Source organism: Chlamydotis macqueenii, chromosome 26 (assembly GCF_036417535.1).
Source record: "Chlamydotis macqueenii isolate bChlMac1 chromosome 26, bChlMac1.mat, whole genome shotgun sequence".
Taxonomy (NCBI): domain Eukaryota; kingdom Metazoa; phylum Chordata; class Aves; order Otidiformes; family Otididae; genus Chlamydotis; species Chlamydotis macqueenii.
Genome location: NC_141581.1, coordinates 1,261,784 through 1,278,154, shown reverse-complemented (window position 1 = coordinate 1,278,154; position 16,371 = coordinate 1,261,784). Strand labels below are relative to the sequence as shown.

At 50.7% G+C, this 16,371-nt stretch overlaps 3 protein-coding genes across 8 annotated transcripts in view; 1 reads left to right on the top strand and 2 right to left on the bottom strand.

Annotated features, from left to right (window-relative positions):
* Nucleotides 1–983: 983 nt before the first annotated feature.
* MICOS13 (mitochondrial contact site and cristae organizing system subunit 13) lies at nt 984–4,262 on the bottom strand. The gene is made up of 4 exons (XM_086767373.1): nt 4,146–4,262; nt 2,802–2,958; nt 1,972–2,023; nt 984–1,199 (listed from the first exon to the last, which is right to left on the bottom strand). The coding sequence occupies exons 1-4, from the start codon at nt 4,172–4,174 to the stop codon at nt 1,102–1,104; spliced, it is 336 nt and encodes a 111-aa protein (XP_086623499.1). The 5' UTR covers nt 4,175–4,262; the 3' UTR covers nt 984–1,101.
* HSD11B1L (hydroxysteroid 11-beta dehydrogenase 1 like) lies at nt 3,869–12,928 on the top strand. Of its 3 annotated transcripts, none has more exons than XM_086767371.1 (8): nt 3,869–3,966; nt 5,478–5,656; nt 6,418–6,548; nt 7,847–7,958; nt 9,764–9,855; nt 10,895–10,988; nt 11,820–11,985; nt 12,255–12,928. In XM_086767371.1, the coding sequence occupies exons 2-8, from the start codon at nt 5,572–5,574 to the stop codon at nt 12,439–12,441; spliced, it is 867 nt and encodes a 288-aa protein (XP_086623497.1). In that variant the 5' UTR covers nt 3,869–3,966; nt 5,478–5,571; the 3' UTR covers nt 12,442–12,928. The 3 variants fall into 3 exon arrangements, with proteins under 3 accessions (XP_086623497.1, XP_086623498.1, XP_086623496.1); XM_086767372.1 differs by lacking the exon at nt 3,869–3,966 and adding an exon at nt 4,290–4,984; XM_086767370.1 differs by lacking the exon at nt 3,869–3,966 and adding an exon at nt 4,290–4,984 and having other exon boundaries at nt 5,104–5,656.
* Nucleotides 12,929–13,875: 947 nt separating this feature from the next.
* CELF5 (CUGBP Elav-like family member 5) overlaps nt 13,876–16,371 on the bottom strand; it is a 37,135-nt gene continuing 34,639 nt past the window's right edge. For all 4 annotated transcript variants that reach the window (XM_086767649.1, XM_086767650.1, XM_086767651.1 and 1 more), the window contains one exon: nt 13,876–16,005. The gene's annotated coding sequence lies outside the window, so the exon portion shown is untranslated. The remainder of the gene's footprint in view (nt 16,006–16,371) is intronic.

Genomic DNA, 16,371 nt, shown 5'->3' with positions numbered 1-16,371 from the left:
GTTGTTACGGAAAGTGAAACTCTTCAGGTCTCTGTCATCAGGGCTGAGACTTCCCCCACGGGAGGAGGATCTCTGTGGACAAACCACCTAAATTTGAAAAAGCTGCCGTGATGGCAGCAGGGAGTTGCCGGAAGCTGTCTGGATCACACTGACATCAGGCTCAGTGTCAGAGTACCTCAGAGGTATGTGGTGTTCCAGCCAGGACAGATTTCCCCTGTTCACAGCCCCGCGCTGGCATTTATCAGCAGGAGGAACGCTGCCATCTCCTGCTCTGCTACTGAAGGAGCTGGGAGAAGTCAAAAAAGTCATGCCTCACCCAGACCATTGCATCAACAACCTTTGCAGAGATTTATACTGATGGGGTAGAACTTTATCATCAGGGAGAAAATTATTCTAATAAAAGAATGTTTGTGACTGCTCTGGGAGGGGAAAAACAACCAACCAATCAACCTGGAGCCTCCTATTATCCCGTTTGAGCTCAGGTACCAGGAACACTGGCACTGCCTACAGGCCAAACAGACTGGAGGGGGCGTTAAAAGTTTTCCTAAGACTTGTTAGAGTTTTGCACCACAGACTTAGAAACTCTCCTGCACGCTGTCATCAACAAGCGTTGCAATCAGTACTGGCTGCTCCCAGTTGTGTGACAACCACAGACCACGGAGAAGCAGCTTCCACATCCGTCACACGCTCTTTGTCTGACCAAGGCACTCCTCAGCGAGCTGGAGGACAAGTGCTTTGTCTTCAAACAACATTTTTTACTGTTACGTTGGATATTTTTTTTTTAAACTCTTGTTGGCTTGTTTTGAATTAGATGGCGTTCACCTTTAAGATGAAGTCAGCTTCAGAATAAGCTGTTCGTTAGCAAGCTGCACCTCAACCATCGTTTCATCGCAACGGATCCGCGATCCCTGCTGCAGCCTCCGATCGCTGGTGAGACAAAGCAATTAGTGCAGCCTGCACGCTAAAACCAACCCAAATACAACTGGAAGCTCCAAAGTCTTTTATTGTAGCCCTTGCACGGCTCAGCTGCCCTCCAGAGGGATGGGCATCATCCCAAAGACAACGCGGGATGGAGGGAACCACGGACCCTGGGGAGCGTGTTCATTTGACAAGATCCTTCACGTACTTCCAGCCCTCTGCCGTGTACTCGCAGGCCCTGCTGGGAGCTACAGACAGGGCAGACATGACCGTCTGCACTCCTGCAAGGAAAGCAGAGAAGAATTATCCCAAGAAGAGCGCAATCCAAGCCAAATTTCCTCGTGTTATGCCAGCATTGTCCCTCTTTAACACAGGGAGAAAAATCTAGCTCTAGTTCAGGAGCTTTCAAGCACACTGAGGCCGGAACGACCCTCGGTTCAAGTACAGCTTTGTTGTCTCAACGGCACTTGTGACACAGAGAGCGTCCAGCCTCAGGCCCAGCATGGGGACAGGCAATTACAAGGCTGAAGTGAAGAACCGAGCTAAGCTCCATTTTATTTCTGGCCTTGCCGCAGACTCTGTGGGTGATGTCAGACACGTCACGATGTTTGTGGCCCGTGTTTCCCCACAATCACATTGGTGTCATTGTTTATTTCTATGCTCTGGTTTCCCTGATCACTGTCGGTGCTGGTGCATAAACTCTGTTATCTATTGTGGGGGGCACAGGGCTCTCCAAACACTCCACTGAAATCTTTTAGATAAACACCAGCTCCCCTGGTTAGAAAAGGCGGATACATTTACGGGCACACATCCTCCTTCTTATTTCACGGTTGGAACAAGAAGAAATTAAGTTCAAAGTCACTCAGTGCGCTAGCAGTAAAACCGGGGGGCAGAACACGCTTCCTTAGTCTCAGTCCCAATGCTCCTTCCTAACATCTGCCACCTCCTGCCCCATCATTCCATTTAGGAGGACAGTTCTGAAACAAGACTGCCAGAAGCTACATCACTCTTGGCCCCGTTCTCCTTTCATAGTTTGGGGAGAAGTTATTTTACCTTTATTCCAGGAATCGGAGGGGGAAAAGTCAAATTTTGGAGTGGATGGGAGCTAGGGAAGGAAAGAGAGACACAAGATCAGTACCTGGAGGGTTTCACTTGTAACGGGATTCACATCACCTCAGAGAAGCCTCTTCACCTCAAACCTCAAAGTCACTTCGGTGCCTGCTCTCTGTGAACCTGGAAATGACTCAGACACACGGCTCAAAGCCCGGACTTTGCGCTTTCCCCCCGTATAAAGCAGGAGCAGAAGGCAGGACTTCTCATTTGGGTGCTCCTGAAAAATCCTCTCCACAGCTGCCTCCGTCCAGTTATCTGTTAGCTGAGAATGGTATCTGATAGGAAAAATGCTTTTCAGACTCTCAGCAAAGGCTTCTCCCATTCTGAGGATTTTAAAACAGAATTACGCAAAGAGAGGGGCTTCTTCAGGCAATTTAAATTCAAATTCACGAACTGTTAGCATTGGCAGGAGAACCTTTTCATTATTTTTTTAAAAGCATGTAGTAGAATCCTTCAGAAGCAGCTTAGGAACGCCACTGTTCAGTGAATTATCTCCCAGAGCATGCCTGCAGTCCCCTCCTCGACCCCGCACAGGCAGGTCACCCCTCATCCTTTGAAATAACACCAGCGAGCAACGTCTCTCCCCTAAATTTAACGTTTTATCCTCCTTCCATTTCAATTCTCTTCAAAATATTCTCACTGTGAAACACAGTTTCCACAGCAAAACTCCTGCCAGCCTCGCTGGGACCGGAATATCACCCCAACGTTTTTTATCCTCGCTCAGAGGACGCCTTTGCTTCGCCGACGGCGTTCGTGTGCGCAGTCCTTACCTCCCAGCCTACGTAACTTGTCCACTCGTGGATCGCTGGCGGCAGCGCTGCCCGAGCTTTTTTGAGGGCTTCAGCACCTTGCGCGCCGCTGCCCAGCAGCCCCTGGTCGTACGCCACGTACACAGCCGCTCCAGCCAGGCTCCCTTTGATGACAAACCTGCAAGAATGAAAAGCAGCGACGCGTCGGTTCAGTGATGACTCTGAATGCGTCTCTCCTGGGAGGCTGCGAGTGTCAGAGGCAAGGTTTCAATAGAGAAAGCGGAGGGTCACAAGTACTCTACTCCTCTTATTACAAAAAGCTGCAGAAAAGCATCTGGCTACCTTCCTTTTCTTCCTAGGCCAGCTATTCCCTGTCAGCCCCTTGTAACCGTACTCAGTCACATTTTATCCGTGACAGTTTAAAAAAAAAAAGATAAAGTGTCAAACACCCCGGAGCAGGGGACACTTTTAGAGCCTGAGATCATGGCAGACACCTCAGACAGAAGGAGGTAAAGGATTTTGCAGCGGGTGAGACATCCCTGTCAGCGATGTGGTTTGAGCCGTCTCGTTAATACATCATCTAATTAATTTGGCAGGCACCAAGGTCTTGCTGAGCTCGTTACAGTCCAGCTGACACCTGCCCAGGCCTGCTCCCGCGCTGCCCAGGCTTTTGCGGTTCCCTCGCAGGCTGCCAACACCAGCGTCACAGCTGCAGTGCCAGCCTGCAACATGGGTGACGGGGACAGAATATTTGAACTTTATTTACTTTTTCAGTACAGATAAGAGATCGGGGGAGAGTGGCTTTGGAAAATTCACCAGGCAGAAAGTTTTCCCCTCCAAAAAAGCCACACCTAGGGAAAACAAACAAACAAACAAACAAAAAGCGGGCAGACGGCAGTACGGGACGTGTGACGGATGCAGCTCTTGAGAGAGGCAAAGAGAATCGATATTTAAATCCGCGTATCCGCAAGGATTTGGGGGGGAAAGCGGCTTCTTTGCACCTTTCTACCCCTTCTCCCTTCTCCCTTCTCCCTTCTCCCAGGCGGTGTGGCCGGATCGGAAAGCGTTCCCTCAGCGAGCAAGCGCCCTCGGGCGGCACTCCCCGGTTTATTGCAGGGGATAAAATAAATTGTATTTATTCGCGCTCGCCAGGAGAAACCCCCCGCCCTTCACGGACACGAAGAAGGTACCGGATGGGGCGGGGGGAGGCTGACGGGGTCAAGGGCGCAGCGCCGTAAGGCCCGGAGCGGGCAGGCCCGCAGGCCCGGCAGCGGCGGAGCAGGCCGTGCGGGGAGCGGCGGGGGCCGGTGCGGGGCGCGGGGCCGTGCGGGGCGGTGCGGGGCCGTGCGGGGCGCGGGGACTCACCTGAGGGCCGGGACGAGCCTGGCGGCCATGGCTGCGGAGGGGCCTTCGCAGCCGGTCACGTGGGCGCGCCGTGCGGGCTGCCCCCGCCGCCTGCTCCGGAGCCGCCGCCGCGGCAGCCGGACCGGGCTGATACCGGTGCCGGTGCCGCCTCCGTAGGCCCCGTTTTGCTGCTCGCCGGCCCCAGCCCCGCTGCTGCTCACGAGGCTCCGTCCCGTCGGTTTCTGCGCCGGGCGGGGAGCGGTGCCGGTTACCGCGGGGTGCGGGTTTTTGCGGTCGGTGCTACCGGCACGGCAGTTCTCTAACGAACCAAACCTCCCGTGAGATCAGCCGCGCGGGTTTTTTCCGCCTGCAGACCGGGGAGAGCTCGCGTTGCGTAGAGGCCGAGCGCGGAGAGCTGGGGGAGCTGCCAGGGCGAGGCCTCCCGCGGGATCAGGTGCACGCGCTTTCTCTCTTTCTTCTATTTTTCCCTCTTTCTCTTTTATTTTTCCTCGTAGAGGTCCTAACCTTTGCGTCTTCGTACAAGCTTATGCAAAATTTGGCCAAAACAAGGCCAGCTTTTGCTGTGCCTGCCTGTTGCCTTCAGAAACCATCGCAATTCTCAGGGCAAGAATCTCTTGCGTTTATTTTTTTCCCTTATTCCTAAGAAAATCCAGACAGGTTCAAAACAGAACGTGTTTGTTGTTTTACCTGCCTTTAAGCAAACATTAGATGGTTGGAAGGGCCGATACTCAGCTGACCTGGATTCCCTGTTCGTGATAAGGAGTAGAAATAGAGACGATGAACAGAAACAGGAAATGTGTTGTGCTGTCAGATCACAGCGTGCTTTTCACTTAAAACCCGTGAGTTCCAAATCTACCTGTCACCTTCTCAGCTCCAAGAATATCTGCGATATTACCTCAGAACCTTCCAGCTCCCCAGGTTCATACTTGTTCCCGTTTCTCCCTTTTGTCTTCTCTAGGCTTCGATCCTACAAAGGTTTCCGTCCGTAATCCTCTCTGTAGCCTAGGTAAGACTCTTAATTCCACTGTCTCGCCAAGTATTACCCATATGTTGTCGTCCCCCCACCAAAAAAAGAGCTAGTTTTAAACATGTTTGCAGAACTGTGGAAGTTGACAAAGTAAAATTTGCAGAAGACAGCTTCTGGAACGGCTGCAAAAATTATTTCTTAATTCCCCCTGTATTCCCTGTATCTGCTTCTGGCTACTAAAGAATTGGTGAAGACAGAAAATAGAGAGAAATAGTACTGGCTAACGATGCTCAGCTCAGTGAGTGGATGCTATGAGTGTCAGGGAGAAATGCAGGACAGAAAAGGACTTTACACGCCTCTTGCAGGTTGGCTTCCAGCATCAGAGGAAGGAGATTCCAGTATTTGGGCTGGAGTGCCCAACTTCAAGTCTTCTCTTTCTTCTTCACAACGTGGAGGGGAATGAAGCCCATTGGAAAAGTGCTGTGTGCTGCAGGGATCGTAGCTGGGCTCCTAGCTTTCTTCTGGAAAGACCCGTTTGACCCAGGTAGGCTCACCGGGAGGGGTCATTCCAGACTGGAACGTAAGTTACGTAAGATAAGAGGTTGAATTTCCAAATTCTGACTGGTGGTCTCATTCCTGCCCATAGTCTTACCAGAGGTGGTGGCCCCAAAGCAAGGCTTCGTTCCCAGAAGCAGAGAGAACCTTGAAACAAAGACAGAAAGGTCTAACAGCATTTAGAAGGGATCCTGCTGTCCCTGTGGGGAAGAATGATGGGCACTCTGCCGCTGTCTTTCTCTTTTTCTTTTTTTCGATTGCAAACTCCTCGGGATCAAGAACCATTTCTCTAGATGGGGTTGTTCCATGCTGCTCCGTGGCTGAACTATGAACCGGGGAGTTGTCAGGATGGAGGAGGGAGCTGCCTGTTGCATCGTGAGCTGGAGCTTGTTGAGCTAGCCAAGCTTTCTGTGACCCAGGCCAAAACAGATCAGTATGGCCGGCCGCTTGTCGTGGGGTGGCTGGTGACTAGCGTTTTTGTTGTGGGCACCTGCCAGAAGGGAAGAATAGCTCATTCTTCAAAGGTTACATGATTTTTAAAATTCTTTTGCAGTCTGTCCAGGTTTGGAAGGTATTGTTCATCTCATGGCTTCTTCAGGTCACTCCTGCCTCTTCTAGTTTTGGAGAAGCATCAAGACTTTTGAGCGCTTACACACACCTTTCTGCTTCAAAGCTCTGTCAGTAGTTAAGGGCAGCTCCTCCGCTGCTTCCTTCGCTTACGTTATCTTTTCTTCTCCTTCCATAAATAAGAGAGCTTGTCTGGTGCTCGTGTTCTGCTGACTGGAGCCAGTGCTGGGATTGGAGAGCAGATGGCGTACCACTATGCCAGATTTGGTGCTGAAATGGTTTTGACTGCTAGGAGGGGAGCTGTGCTGCAGAAGGTAAGAACTTCCTCCTGTGAGAGGAGACGTAAGAGCTTTGGACTTTTACCAAAACAACAACAGCAAATCAGTTGTCAGTGTGCTAAATCTTCCTTCAGAGCTGGCGTTGAGCAAAAACCAGCTTAGTTACCTCTGAAATTCTTCCCACTTGTGTAGAAGGATGGGAACATGCCGATGATGTGTTTTGAGCCTGATTTGCTGGCAGTGCCCTGTGCCGTTCTTCTCTGTAACTGGTCTCCTGGACGGGCTACTTTCTGTAGCCATACACCAGTGCCTGCTGCAATATGCCCAGTTTTAGTTACCAGAAGCCAGTAATGCTGCGTACCGGGGGGTGTAACCCAGCAGGGAGCTTGGCCTGTAGGGGAAGGTGGATATCCACTGCCTGAACGTTTTACTGCCTGAACATTTACATGAGGAAACGGTACGAAGCTGCATCAGGGAAGCTGAGATTGGACATCAGGTAAAGGCCCTTCACCGAGAGGGCGGTCAGTCACTGGAACAGGCTCCCCAGGGAGAAGCAGTCACAGCGCCAAGCCTGTCAGGATTCAGGTTGTGTCTGGACAAGGCTCCTCATCGTCTGGTTAGGTTTAGTCTGTCCTGCAAGGAGCAGGGCGTTGGACTCGATGATCCTCATGGGTCCTTTCCAACTTGAGATACTCTGTGATTCTATGAACTGCAGTTCCTGTGCGATGTTGTGCAGCTTTTCGGAGTCCAAACAGTTCTGTTTTGTTAAAGACTCAAACCTTTTTGTAGGTTGAATAATTTTTTACCTGCTGGAAGAGATAAGATTTCTTTATCTGTAGTTTATAAAACAGGACAATATTTAGAGAAGGTATTTCAGCAAATAGCTAAACGGCGTGTCGTTACGGGACACCTTCACATCCTCACCATAGCAAACTATGAAAGATGAATACTGCTAGAGCCTTACCAGGCGTTTTGGGACAAAAAGAAGAACTTAATGTAAAGCATAACCCTATTCCAGAAGAGTTCTCCTGAAGAAGACCTCTTTTTCAGCTGACTCTTGATCCTTTGCCAAGGTAGATTGAATCTGCATCCTGCTAAGAGTTCCCTCTATTTAACTGGCTGGTTAAACAAAGTCTGGATGCAAAATCCAGACTAAATGGATGCAAAGTCCAGGCTAACTAGCAGTAGATTTAAAATTAAAGCGTGTCTCTGTCCAGAATTAACTCTCACTGGCTGTAGTGTGAGGAAAACTCATTTCCTCACTGTGCCCTTATTTCTGTTCTTTCCCCTCCACTCTCTTTTGTTTAATCTTTGGGTGTGTGTTCTTTTTTAAGGTGGTGGAGAAATGCCTGCTGCTTGGAGCAAAGAAAATATTTTATATCCCTGCAGATATGTCTTCCCCGTCAGAGCCTGAAAAGGTGGTTCAGTTCGCTGTCCAAAAGCTGGGTAAGCAGAAGAAAAATGACAGATGCTGAGGAGAGAGAGCAAACTTTGCTTCCCACTCCAGTTCGTACCGTGTTCCTTTGTTCAAGAAAGGTTTAGATCACACCTGGCCTGCAAACCCTTCAGGGACTGTAGTTCTCAAGCTCTGTCACGCTTCGTACTGAGCAGAGGGAAGCCTGATGGCACAGCTCTTCCCCTGGCTCCTACGGCCCTGCCAGTCCTGGCTCCTTCCTGAGAACCCGGAGCTGGAAGATGCGAGTTTCTGTAATGTACCTGAGTTCTGGAGGTGGTGAAGGGAGAGGTGTCTTTGACTTCTCAGATGTTCGCTGGTTGCTTGGTCAGAAACAGGTGGGCAGAGCGAGGAGAAGGGATTCCAATTCTGATCTCAATTCTGTCTTCATCTTGGGAATCTCGTTGGCTTTCGGGTATATAGACAGTTCTCATTCCTGTAGGAGCTTCGTGCTTCGGTTTCCCCGTGGTCCTCACTGAGGGGGTGTTTGGGACGGGATTGCGTGGGGTTTATAAATACCATCCCAGATGTGGCCATCTTTTTAGCTGCCTTTCATGGGGAGGGCATGTGTTCTGCTAGAGGAGAAGAGCACGTGGAAGGTAATTGCTCGCAGTGCTTTGCTAAAACCACAGCCCGTGCCGCAGCTGCAGCACCTCGCCTGTCCCAGGTACCGTCTGTACACGCATGGCCACGTGGGAGCGAGTACCAGCTGCTGAGAGACGGAAACCGGGAGGTCTGAAAGCAGTGACCTGCCCCCGAAACAAAGCTCAGCCCAAGACTACAGAAGGGGAAGGTGGTTTTATTTTAAGCAGAACTGAATCACACTACTCCCAGTCTTGCGCATTCGCATTCGCTCATTCTTTCATACTCAAAGCAACAAGAGCTGTGTGACCCAGTACCTTGGCTGAGCTTATTTGTTGGCCACTGTTGAGTCCTCATCATGTCTTCTGGGATCCTGGTGACCACGTGCTGCTTTTCATAGAATCTTAAGGTTGGAAGAGACCTTCAAGATCACCAAGTCCAACCATCAACCCGACAGCACTGTGTCCACTAAACCATGTTCTGGAGTGCTACGTCTACATGTTCTTTGAACACCTCCAGGGATGGGGACTCCACCACTTCCATGGGCAGCCTGTCCCAGTGCCTGATCACTCTTTCAGTGAAGAAATTTTTCCTGATATCCAACCTAAACCTCCCCTGACACAGCTTGAGGCCATTTCCTCTCATCCTAGCGCTCGTCACTTGGGAGCAGAGACCAACACCCACCTCCCTACAGCCTCCTTTCAGGCGGTTGCAGAGAGTTTTGATTGTCTTTTGTGCCCTGTTAAGCGATTATGATCCTCTCCATCTGCTCTCATTTGGGTCAGACTGTCATCAGGCAGAATTTTCTGTTGTACTCCTCATCCTTTTGTCCATTATTTGACTATTGTAGTTACTTGATTATGCCCTTGGTTTTCCTGATGTGGGTGTTTTAAGAAACTGTGTGTAAGCGTGCTGTGATCTGGATGACCTGCCAGTCCAGCAGCCATCAATTCTCACCTTGCTTTTAAACCTTCTGCTGTTTCTGCTGATGCTTTTGCACATCTACATTCCCGTACCACTCGTCATTTTTCTACCCTTGAAGAAGAGGCAAAGCTGCTCCCAGGTGGACATATTTCATGTATCTTGATGGTAAAGCACTTTCTAGCTGCCTGAGGGAGCGGCTGGTTGGTTCAGCCCTCCTGCTGGCATTTCTGAGTTCCCTGGTGACTGGTTAGGGATGACCCCTTTGTTTGATGGCTTTTTCTCCTACCCGCAGGGGGACTGGATTACCTGGTGTTGAACCACATCGGCGTGACCCGTTTCCAGATGTGGGCTGGAGATGTGGAATACACCCGCTGGCTCACGCAGGTGAGGTTTCCCAGCAGGAAGAGCTCACTTGGAACTGGGTGAGTCTGAGTTCTCCTGGGACAGCTTTGGGAAGCTCAAAGGCGAATTCATACGGCATTGCTCATATGGCAGTGGTTGAGAACAAACCTTCTATTTCCTTCATGTCTCAAGCCAAACGGTTTGGAGGCTTTGTTACTAGACGGGTGTTTTGCTCAGGTGTTGCATATTTTAAAACAGAGGGAGGTAGATTCAGACTAAACTTTTTACGCTGGGGGTGGTGGAGCACTGTCCCAGGTTGCCCAGAGAGGGGGTGGATGCCCCATCCCTGGAAACGTTCCAGGCCAGGTTGGGGCTGGAAAAACCTGATCCGGTTGGAGATGTCCCTGCTCCTGGCAGGGGGGTTGGACTGGGTGGGCTTTAACGGGCCCTTCCCACCCAAACCATTCCAAGATTCTATGACTTTTGCAGAGGACCATCTGGGAAGAACTTCACATCTCTTCTTCCTTCTGTCCTTCGTATCTCCCATTAGCCCAGGACTGTTAGGGATTGGTGAGTAGTTACGGGCAGTTATGCAATGTAGGCCAGGTTTAGGAAGGCAAACCGGTGAGGAGCAAGCACTTCCTCCTAACCCATAGCAAGTGCACGTCAAGCTCAGATGCTGAATGTTTTGCTTCGTTGTAGTCTGAGCTCAGCCAAGAGAAACTTAAAAGGGGAGCACGCTGAGCCACTGTGGTGTCCTTGGTGCCAGGTAGGGACTGCAGAGTAAAGCAGCATACAGAGAAATGAGGGACAGCTGTCTCGTGTCAGTACAGGGTACGTTAAAACCCAGGAAGAACCTTTGCTCTGACTCTTCTCTGTTGCTTTTTCTGGAATCTGAAAGACTGATGGACGCAATGTTTGTCCCCACCCTCACAGAGATGATTCTTTTTGCCTGATACTTGAAAAAGCAAATCCAAGCCATGCTCCTTTCCATTTCTGACCACTGTATTGGCTTTCTGGCTCATGCTGACCTTCCCTCCAAACCCTCTTGCTTCTTCCGTGTCTACTTGTATCATTCCAGGTGAATTTCTTCAGCTACGTGGCACTTGCAACAGCAGCTCTTCCCACCCTGGAGGAGAATAAAGGCTCTCTGGTGGTCGTTTCTTCCCTCACAGGTTAGTGTCTTTAGCTGGCAGAAGTGCTGGCCTTGTGGAAACAATGGTTCCCAGCACATCATGTTTCTCTGTGTTCTTCAACCCCTCAACACGTTTCCAAGCTGGGCGTTTTATGGTGGCTGGCTGGTCGCCTTCTTTTCTGGAAGACCTTCTCTGTGTTGCACCATTTTGCATTCCTTTGGAACTTTGCTCTTCGCTCACCATGTGCCCAAATCTGCTTGTTTGGTTCCTGTCCCTCATCGCTAGGCCCATCTCTCCTGCGCTTCTGACACAGCATGGACACCATCCTGCCACCCCAAGGCCTTCTGGCTTTGGCCAGCCTGAATAGCTGCAGCTACTGAACAGGATGCAAAGGCAGGAGAAAGTCTTCAGCATGTGCTCAAGGGAGCTGCATCGCCGTACACAAGTTCGGGCTCTGGCTCATCCCTGCCGTGTGACAAACGTGCTGCGGTGTCAGGGAAGCGTCATGACCAGATGACACCAGCGTGTCACCCAGTCTGTGTGTTTGCATGAGGTGGAGGAGGGGAAGGCTGCAAGTAGCCCATCAGACATGGGCTTTTCAGCCCAGCATGTGACCTGGTTCCTGAGTAAGCTAAAGGAAATTTCCTCCCCTTATCCACCTGCGTGGTGGCTCCTGAGCTGGGCTGTGCTGACACAAGGTGGGATCATTTTCTAAGTGCCCTGTGTGACTAGAATAGAGCGAAACTCACCTGAGCAGAACATGGGTTGATGTAGGATGGCAAAGCCTCTGTCGTTGCCCACATCCTCTCTCCATGGCACCATCCTCCTTACAGCCACTTCCCTAGTGTTTTCCGTTCTCTCCTTCTCCAGGGAAAATACCCACTCCCTTCACCACTTCTTATTCTGCCACCAAGTTTGCACTGGATGGGTTCTTCAGCTCACTGCGCCATGAACTCATCATGCAGAAGAGAAACGTCTCGATCACGCTGTGCATCCTGGGCCTGATTGATACGGATTCGGCTCTGGAGAACACCAGGTGAGCATGTGGAGGCTGGGAGGAGGGAGTGTGTCTGCAGGAACGTTCTTGAAAGCATGCAAAAAATGCACCGTGCTGGTGTTTAGGATGGCGTGCGCATCTGTTTGGATGTGCAGGAAAACCAAGGGCAAGAGCGCATCTGCTTGGGTACATCGTGGAGGTTGTGGGTGCCCACCTCAGCATCGGACATGAGCATGCAGAACCCTGTGGTAGTTAGAACCACTGCAAGGGTTGACTGGCTTTAAGTGATCCTCTGACTTTCCTTCCAGGGGCAAAGTGCACCTCACTGCTTCTCCTGCTCCTGACGCAGCGCTTGCCATCATCCGGGGCGGTGCCATGCGGGTGCAGGAGGTTTTCTACCCTTGGTGGCTGCAGCACGTGTGCTGCCTCTGGGTTTTGTTCCCCAGTACCCGGGACCAAGTTTTGCAGAGTTACTATAACTACAGCAGTCCTTGAGGGACACAGCTTCGCCTCCTCTCCCATCCTGCATCCCTCCTCATCACACTCCCTCCGTCCCACTAAGCATCTCCTTCAACCGTTGGTGTCAAGCAGGAGCAGGGCAGCAGCGGTGGCTGTCCTGGCTCCGGCTAGGACAGAGTTAATATTCACCTGAGCTGGGAGAACTGGAGCTGGGCAAAATAACCTTAGCTTTTTTTTTGTAAGACTCTTGGTCTCCCTCTCATCCTGCTTCAGCCGCAGTTCTGATATTTCCACCCATCAGAGAACTTCCCCACTGTTCACTCTTGGCTCTCCACCCACCTCCCTCCCTTCAGCCTCGCCTGTCTGCTTTTACTGCCTCCCGTCTTCTCCCAGCTCCAGCTTGAACCTCTGTCTGGACCTTCCTAGGCCATCCTGCTCCACTACTTCATTGTTTTGTGGATTCTGTGAACCCTCTTGTTTCCTATAAATAGAATTTTAATATCCATTTTAATAAAACGGGTTTTTTTAATGTGTCAGTGTAACGTGTTGGTGGTTCCTCTGTGAAGAAAGGCTGGTGATCTGGCTCTGGCCAGCGCGAGCCCATTGGTAGCTGTTTGCTAACTGCATGGTACCTGTTAAATCAGCTCTTCCTTGCTGTAAATGCCAAGACAGGCTGGTGATTTCTGCACTGGGTAGGGGAAGGAATGTAGAGGGAATTCAGTTTAACTCACTGCAATTCACAAACTCTGGCCTTGGAACTCGCCCCGTCTGAAACTCACACCTGCTTGTTTCTCCTGACAGTTTGCAGTGTGCAGAACCATGTCGGTGCAGGGGCAAGGAGGCATGAAAACGGAGGCAGTCCTGGCCATATTCTGAGGGATTTCAAAGCAGAAGAAAAAGTCACAGGGAAGCCGGTGTTTTTGCAGAAGGGGGCACTGAACCATGGGCGCGGCAGAGTTGGTTCTCTCCCACCCCCAAGCGCATGCCTCACCATCAGGGCAGAGATGGGTCGTCTGTGCCTTTGCTTTCCCTTCTTGGCTGGGCTGGGCTCCGACTGATGGGTTGATGTCCATGAAGGTGCTGTTGAGAGAACCAGTTTTGTTCTCTCAGGTGCGGGCAGAGTACGCAGGAGCTCTTAAAAGATGCCTGGCATCTGCACACAAGAGCTGCGACTGGCTTGTGTTTAGTGCTGCTGAGCTTGGGCTGACAGAAGAAATTTGCAGTTTGGGGATCTGGAGTAAAAATCCCCTACCAGCTGTCTCGGAGAGCCAGGGACGCCGCGTGGGGCTCAGAGGAGGCAGGGTTGTGTCCTGCAGCACTCGGGCTCTGCCGTCCATCCCCGGTGAAATGCTTTTTCAGATGATTTGCCGAATGGAAACCGACTTTCCCCGCCTCAGGCCTTTGCTGGCTGTCTTCAATCTGTGTGTTACCTAAGAGCAGGTGCAGCTAATGCATGAATTAAAATCCCAGTTACTTAGCAAGTAAAACTTTTATTAAATAAATTTCCCATTTTTTTTGACCAGAGTGAGGAAGTTGACACTGACAAAGCTCATATCGCACCGGTAACACTGGACAGTCACAGCAGTAACTGTGGTGGAAGAAACGGTAACAGCTTGTTTGAAACCAGCTTGACCTACAATTTCCAAAGTCCTTTTTTTTTTTTTTTCCCATTTTGTATTTGTTGGTCTTTTTTTTTGTTTTGTTTTGTTCAAAATTAGATTAAGTTTAAACTTCATGAAATTACTTGTAGCAGAAATAAAGTACATTATACAAATCACGTACATCATAGATGTTAAGTATAAAAATGGTATTTAAAATACGTAAACATGGACTATAGAAACACACAGACTCGCACGGCTTCATCCAGCTCTCATAAACGCTCAGCCTCACACACAGCGGGGAGGGGGGTGAGGACATGTGAAGGGACTTAAAGAACTGTGCCAAAAAACATGGGAACAAAGGGAAAGGGGAGGAGGGTGAGAACCGGCCGAGGTTCTCCGAAATCCCCATAGCTCGCTTCAGCAGCACCTCCGTCAACCTTTCTCCACCAGCCCTCGCGTTGTGTTTGAATGCAGACACACGCACAAAAATGTTCTTGGTACCTCATCCGACTCCGGAATATGGAAACTGACCATCCGGAAGGGTTGTGGGGTGGGTTGCTTGGTTGGTTGGTCTTTCCATTCCTTCTTTTGGTAGGAACTTAGAGAGATGGTTTCAAGTTGTTCAAGGGCTATGCCTTGTCGGTGTGACGTTAAATCAAGCTCTGAACGATGTTCTGTGCTTAAGTGTATGTGTATATAGTGTGCTTAAGTGCAGGTGTGTGCAGCTGCATCTATTTATGCTGCAGAATGTGTGATCTGTCCCTTGGAGGAGGAGGTGGGGGAAAAAAACCAGAATGGCAACCCTCTCTCATCGTACTGTCCTGGTGTTGGCTTGGAAAGCTTTGCAGAGGGTATGAAAGGCGAGTCCTCGTGCTAAATGCAGCTGGAGAAAAACGTCCCGTTTCGTCTGGGCACCGGCACCGCCCGCTAAGCAGCGGGCTGTTACTTCCAACGCGGGGAGGCAGTGTGTCGCCCCTGGGAGGATTCTGTCGCTGTTGTGGGGATTGCATCTGCTCACACGCTCTCCTCTTCTCTCGCCTCCATCAGGAAAATGCTCTGTTGCCATGGAGAGCTCTGAGACACGGAGCTGTGCCAGGTGTGGGGAGGCAGAACAGTTCCTGTAGGTAACGGGACCGGTTTCCTGTGCGTTCAGCCTAATCGAGGCGTGCTCGGGATAGGCTTCGGCACCACGTTCCAGGAGCTTTGTCTGCAGAAGCCCTTGGCAAAGTAAACTGAGAGCTCTGGAGATCCTTCCCCAGGCTGGTGCTGGGTCGGCGGATGAGTGACTCGAGCTGAGCAGCTAGCTGTACCCTAATTCTGGAGGTATGTAGTTCTCTTTCTCCTTGCTAACGCTGAGCGGAGAGAGACGCGCTCGCGCTCTCTCGCTCTCTGTCCATCCAAGCATCCTCTCAAAGGGCTCAGGCCTATCTGCAGTGCTTGCTGAGAAGACACTGTTGCAAAGGTAAAGAAACCCTTAACTTCCAGTCCCTCTTGCAAGGAGTCAGTCTCTGAATGCAAAAATTTGGTCCTGTGAGCCACTTAAAAAAAAATAGAGACTGTATATATATATATATTTATATTTATCTATGAAAGGGCGAGGAGACGCGGCGGGAGGGAGGGAGGGATGGAGCTACGTTTCCGTACATCACTGCAGTAACCTAGAGACACACCAGTGGGTTTTCTTGGTCCACGTCCTCCAGGCACACCCCAAGAAGAAGCAGCTTCGGGTCCCCAAGGGCTGCTGGGTTTCTGGTCCCTTTGCTATGTAACCACATTAGCAGCAAATACGCGAGTCCGTCGTGGCAAGAATCTTCCTGCTGGGCAGACATTGAGCCTTCTCTTTAATGCATGTTTTGGGGAGGAGGGTGGAAGGAGGACGGGGTGGGTAGGTGGGGAGCAGAGGAAGGAAAGGGGTGGTGTCAAAAGAGTTGATAAATTTACTGGCCTCTCTGAAAATCAACCTGAAGCAGAAATTCTTCCTCTGGACTTTTCCCTTCACCTGGATAGAAAGGGAGGAGGGAGGGGAGTGGGAGATTAGGACAGCTGTGCAAACCTCAGCCTTTCAGCTGCTGCTGCTTAAACGTGGAGGAGGAGAACCCCAGTTGGAAGGGACCAGGACCAGCCTTCCCTTGCTCCCAGTCCGTGGGCTGGCAGGAGCTGGCTCTGACACACAGCTCTGGGGTCAGGCAGCTCCTCTGTGGCCCTTCAGGGTCTCAGCGTCTCCCTGCTTTTCTGTGATCCCTGAACCACGGGATTGTCCCTTCTTACCCTGGAAAGCATTCTCTGCAGACTGATTTCAGGGCACGTGTTAACAATTGAAAACAAAATTAGTAGGTTTTAAAACCTTTTTAGGAAGATGAATGCT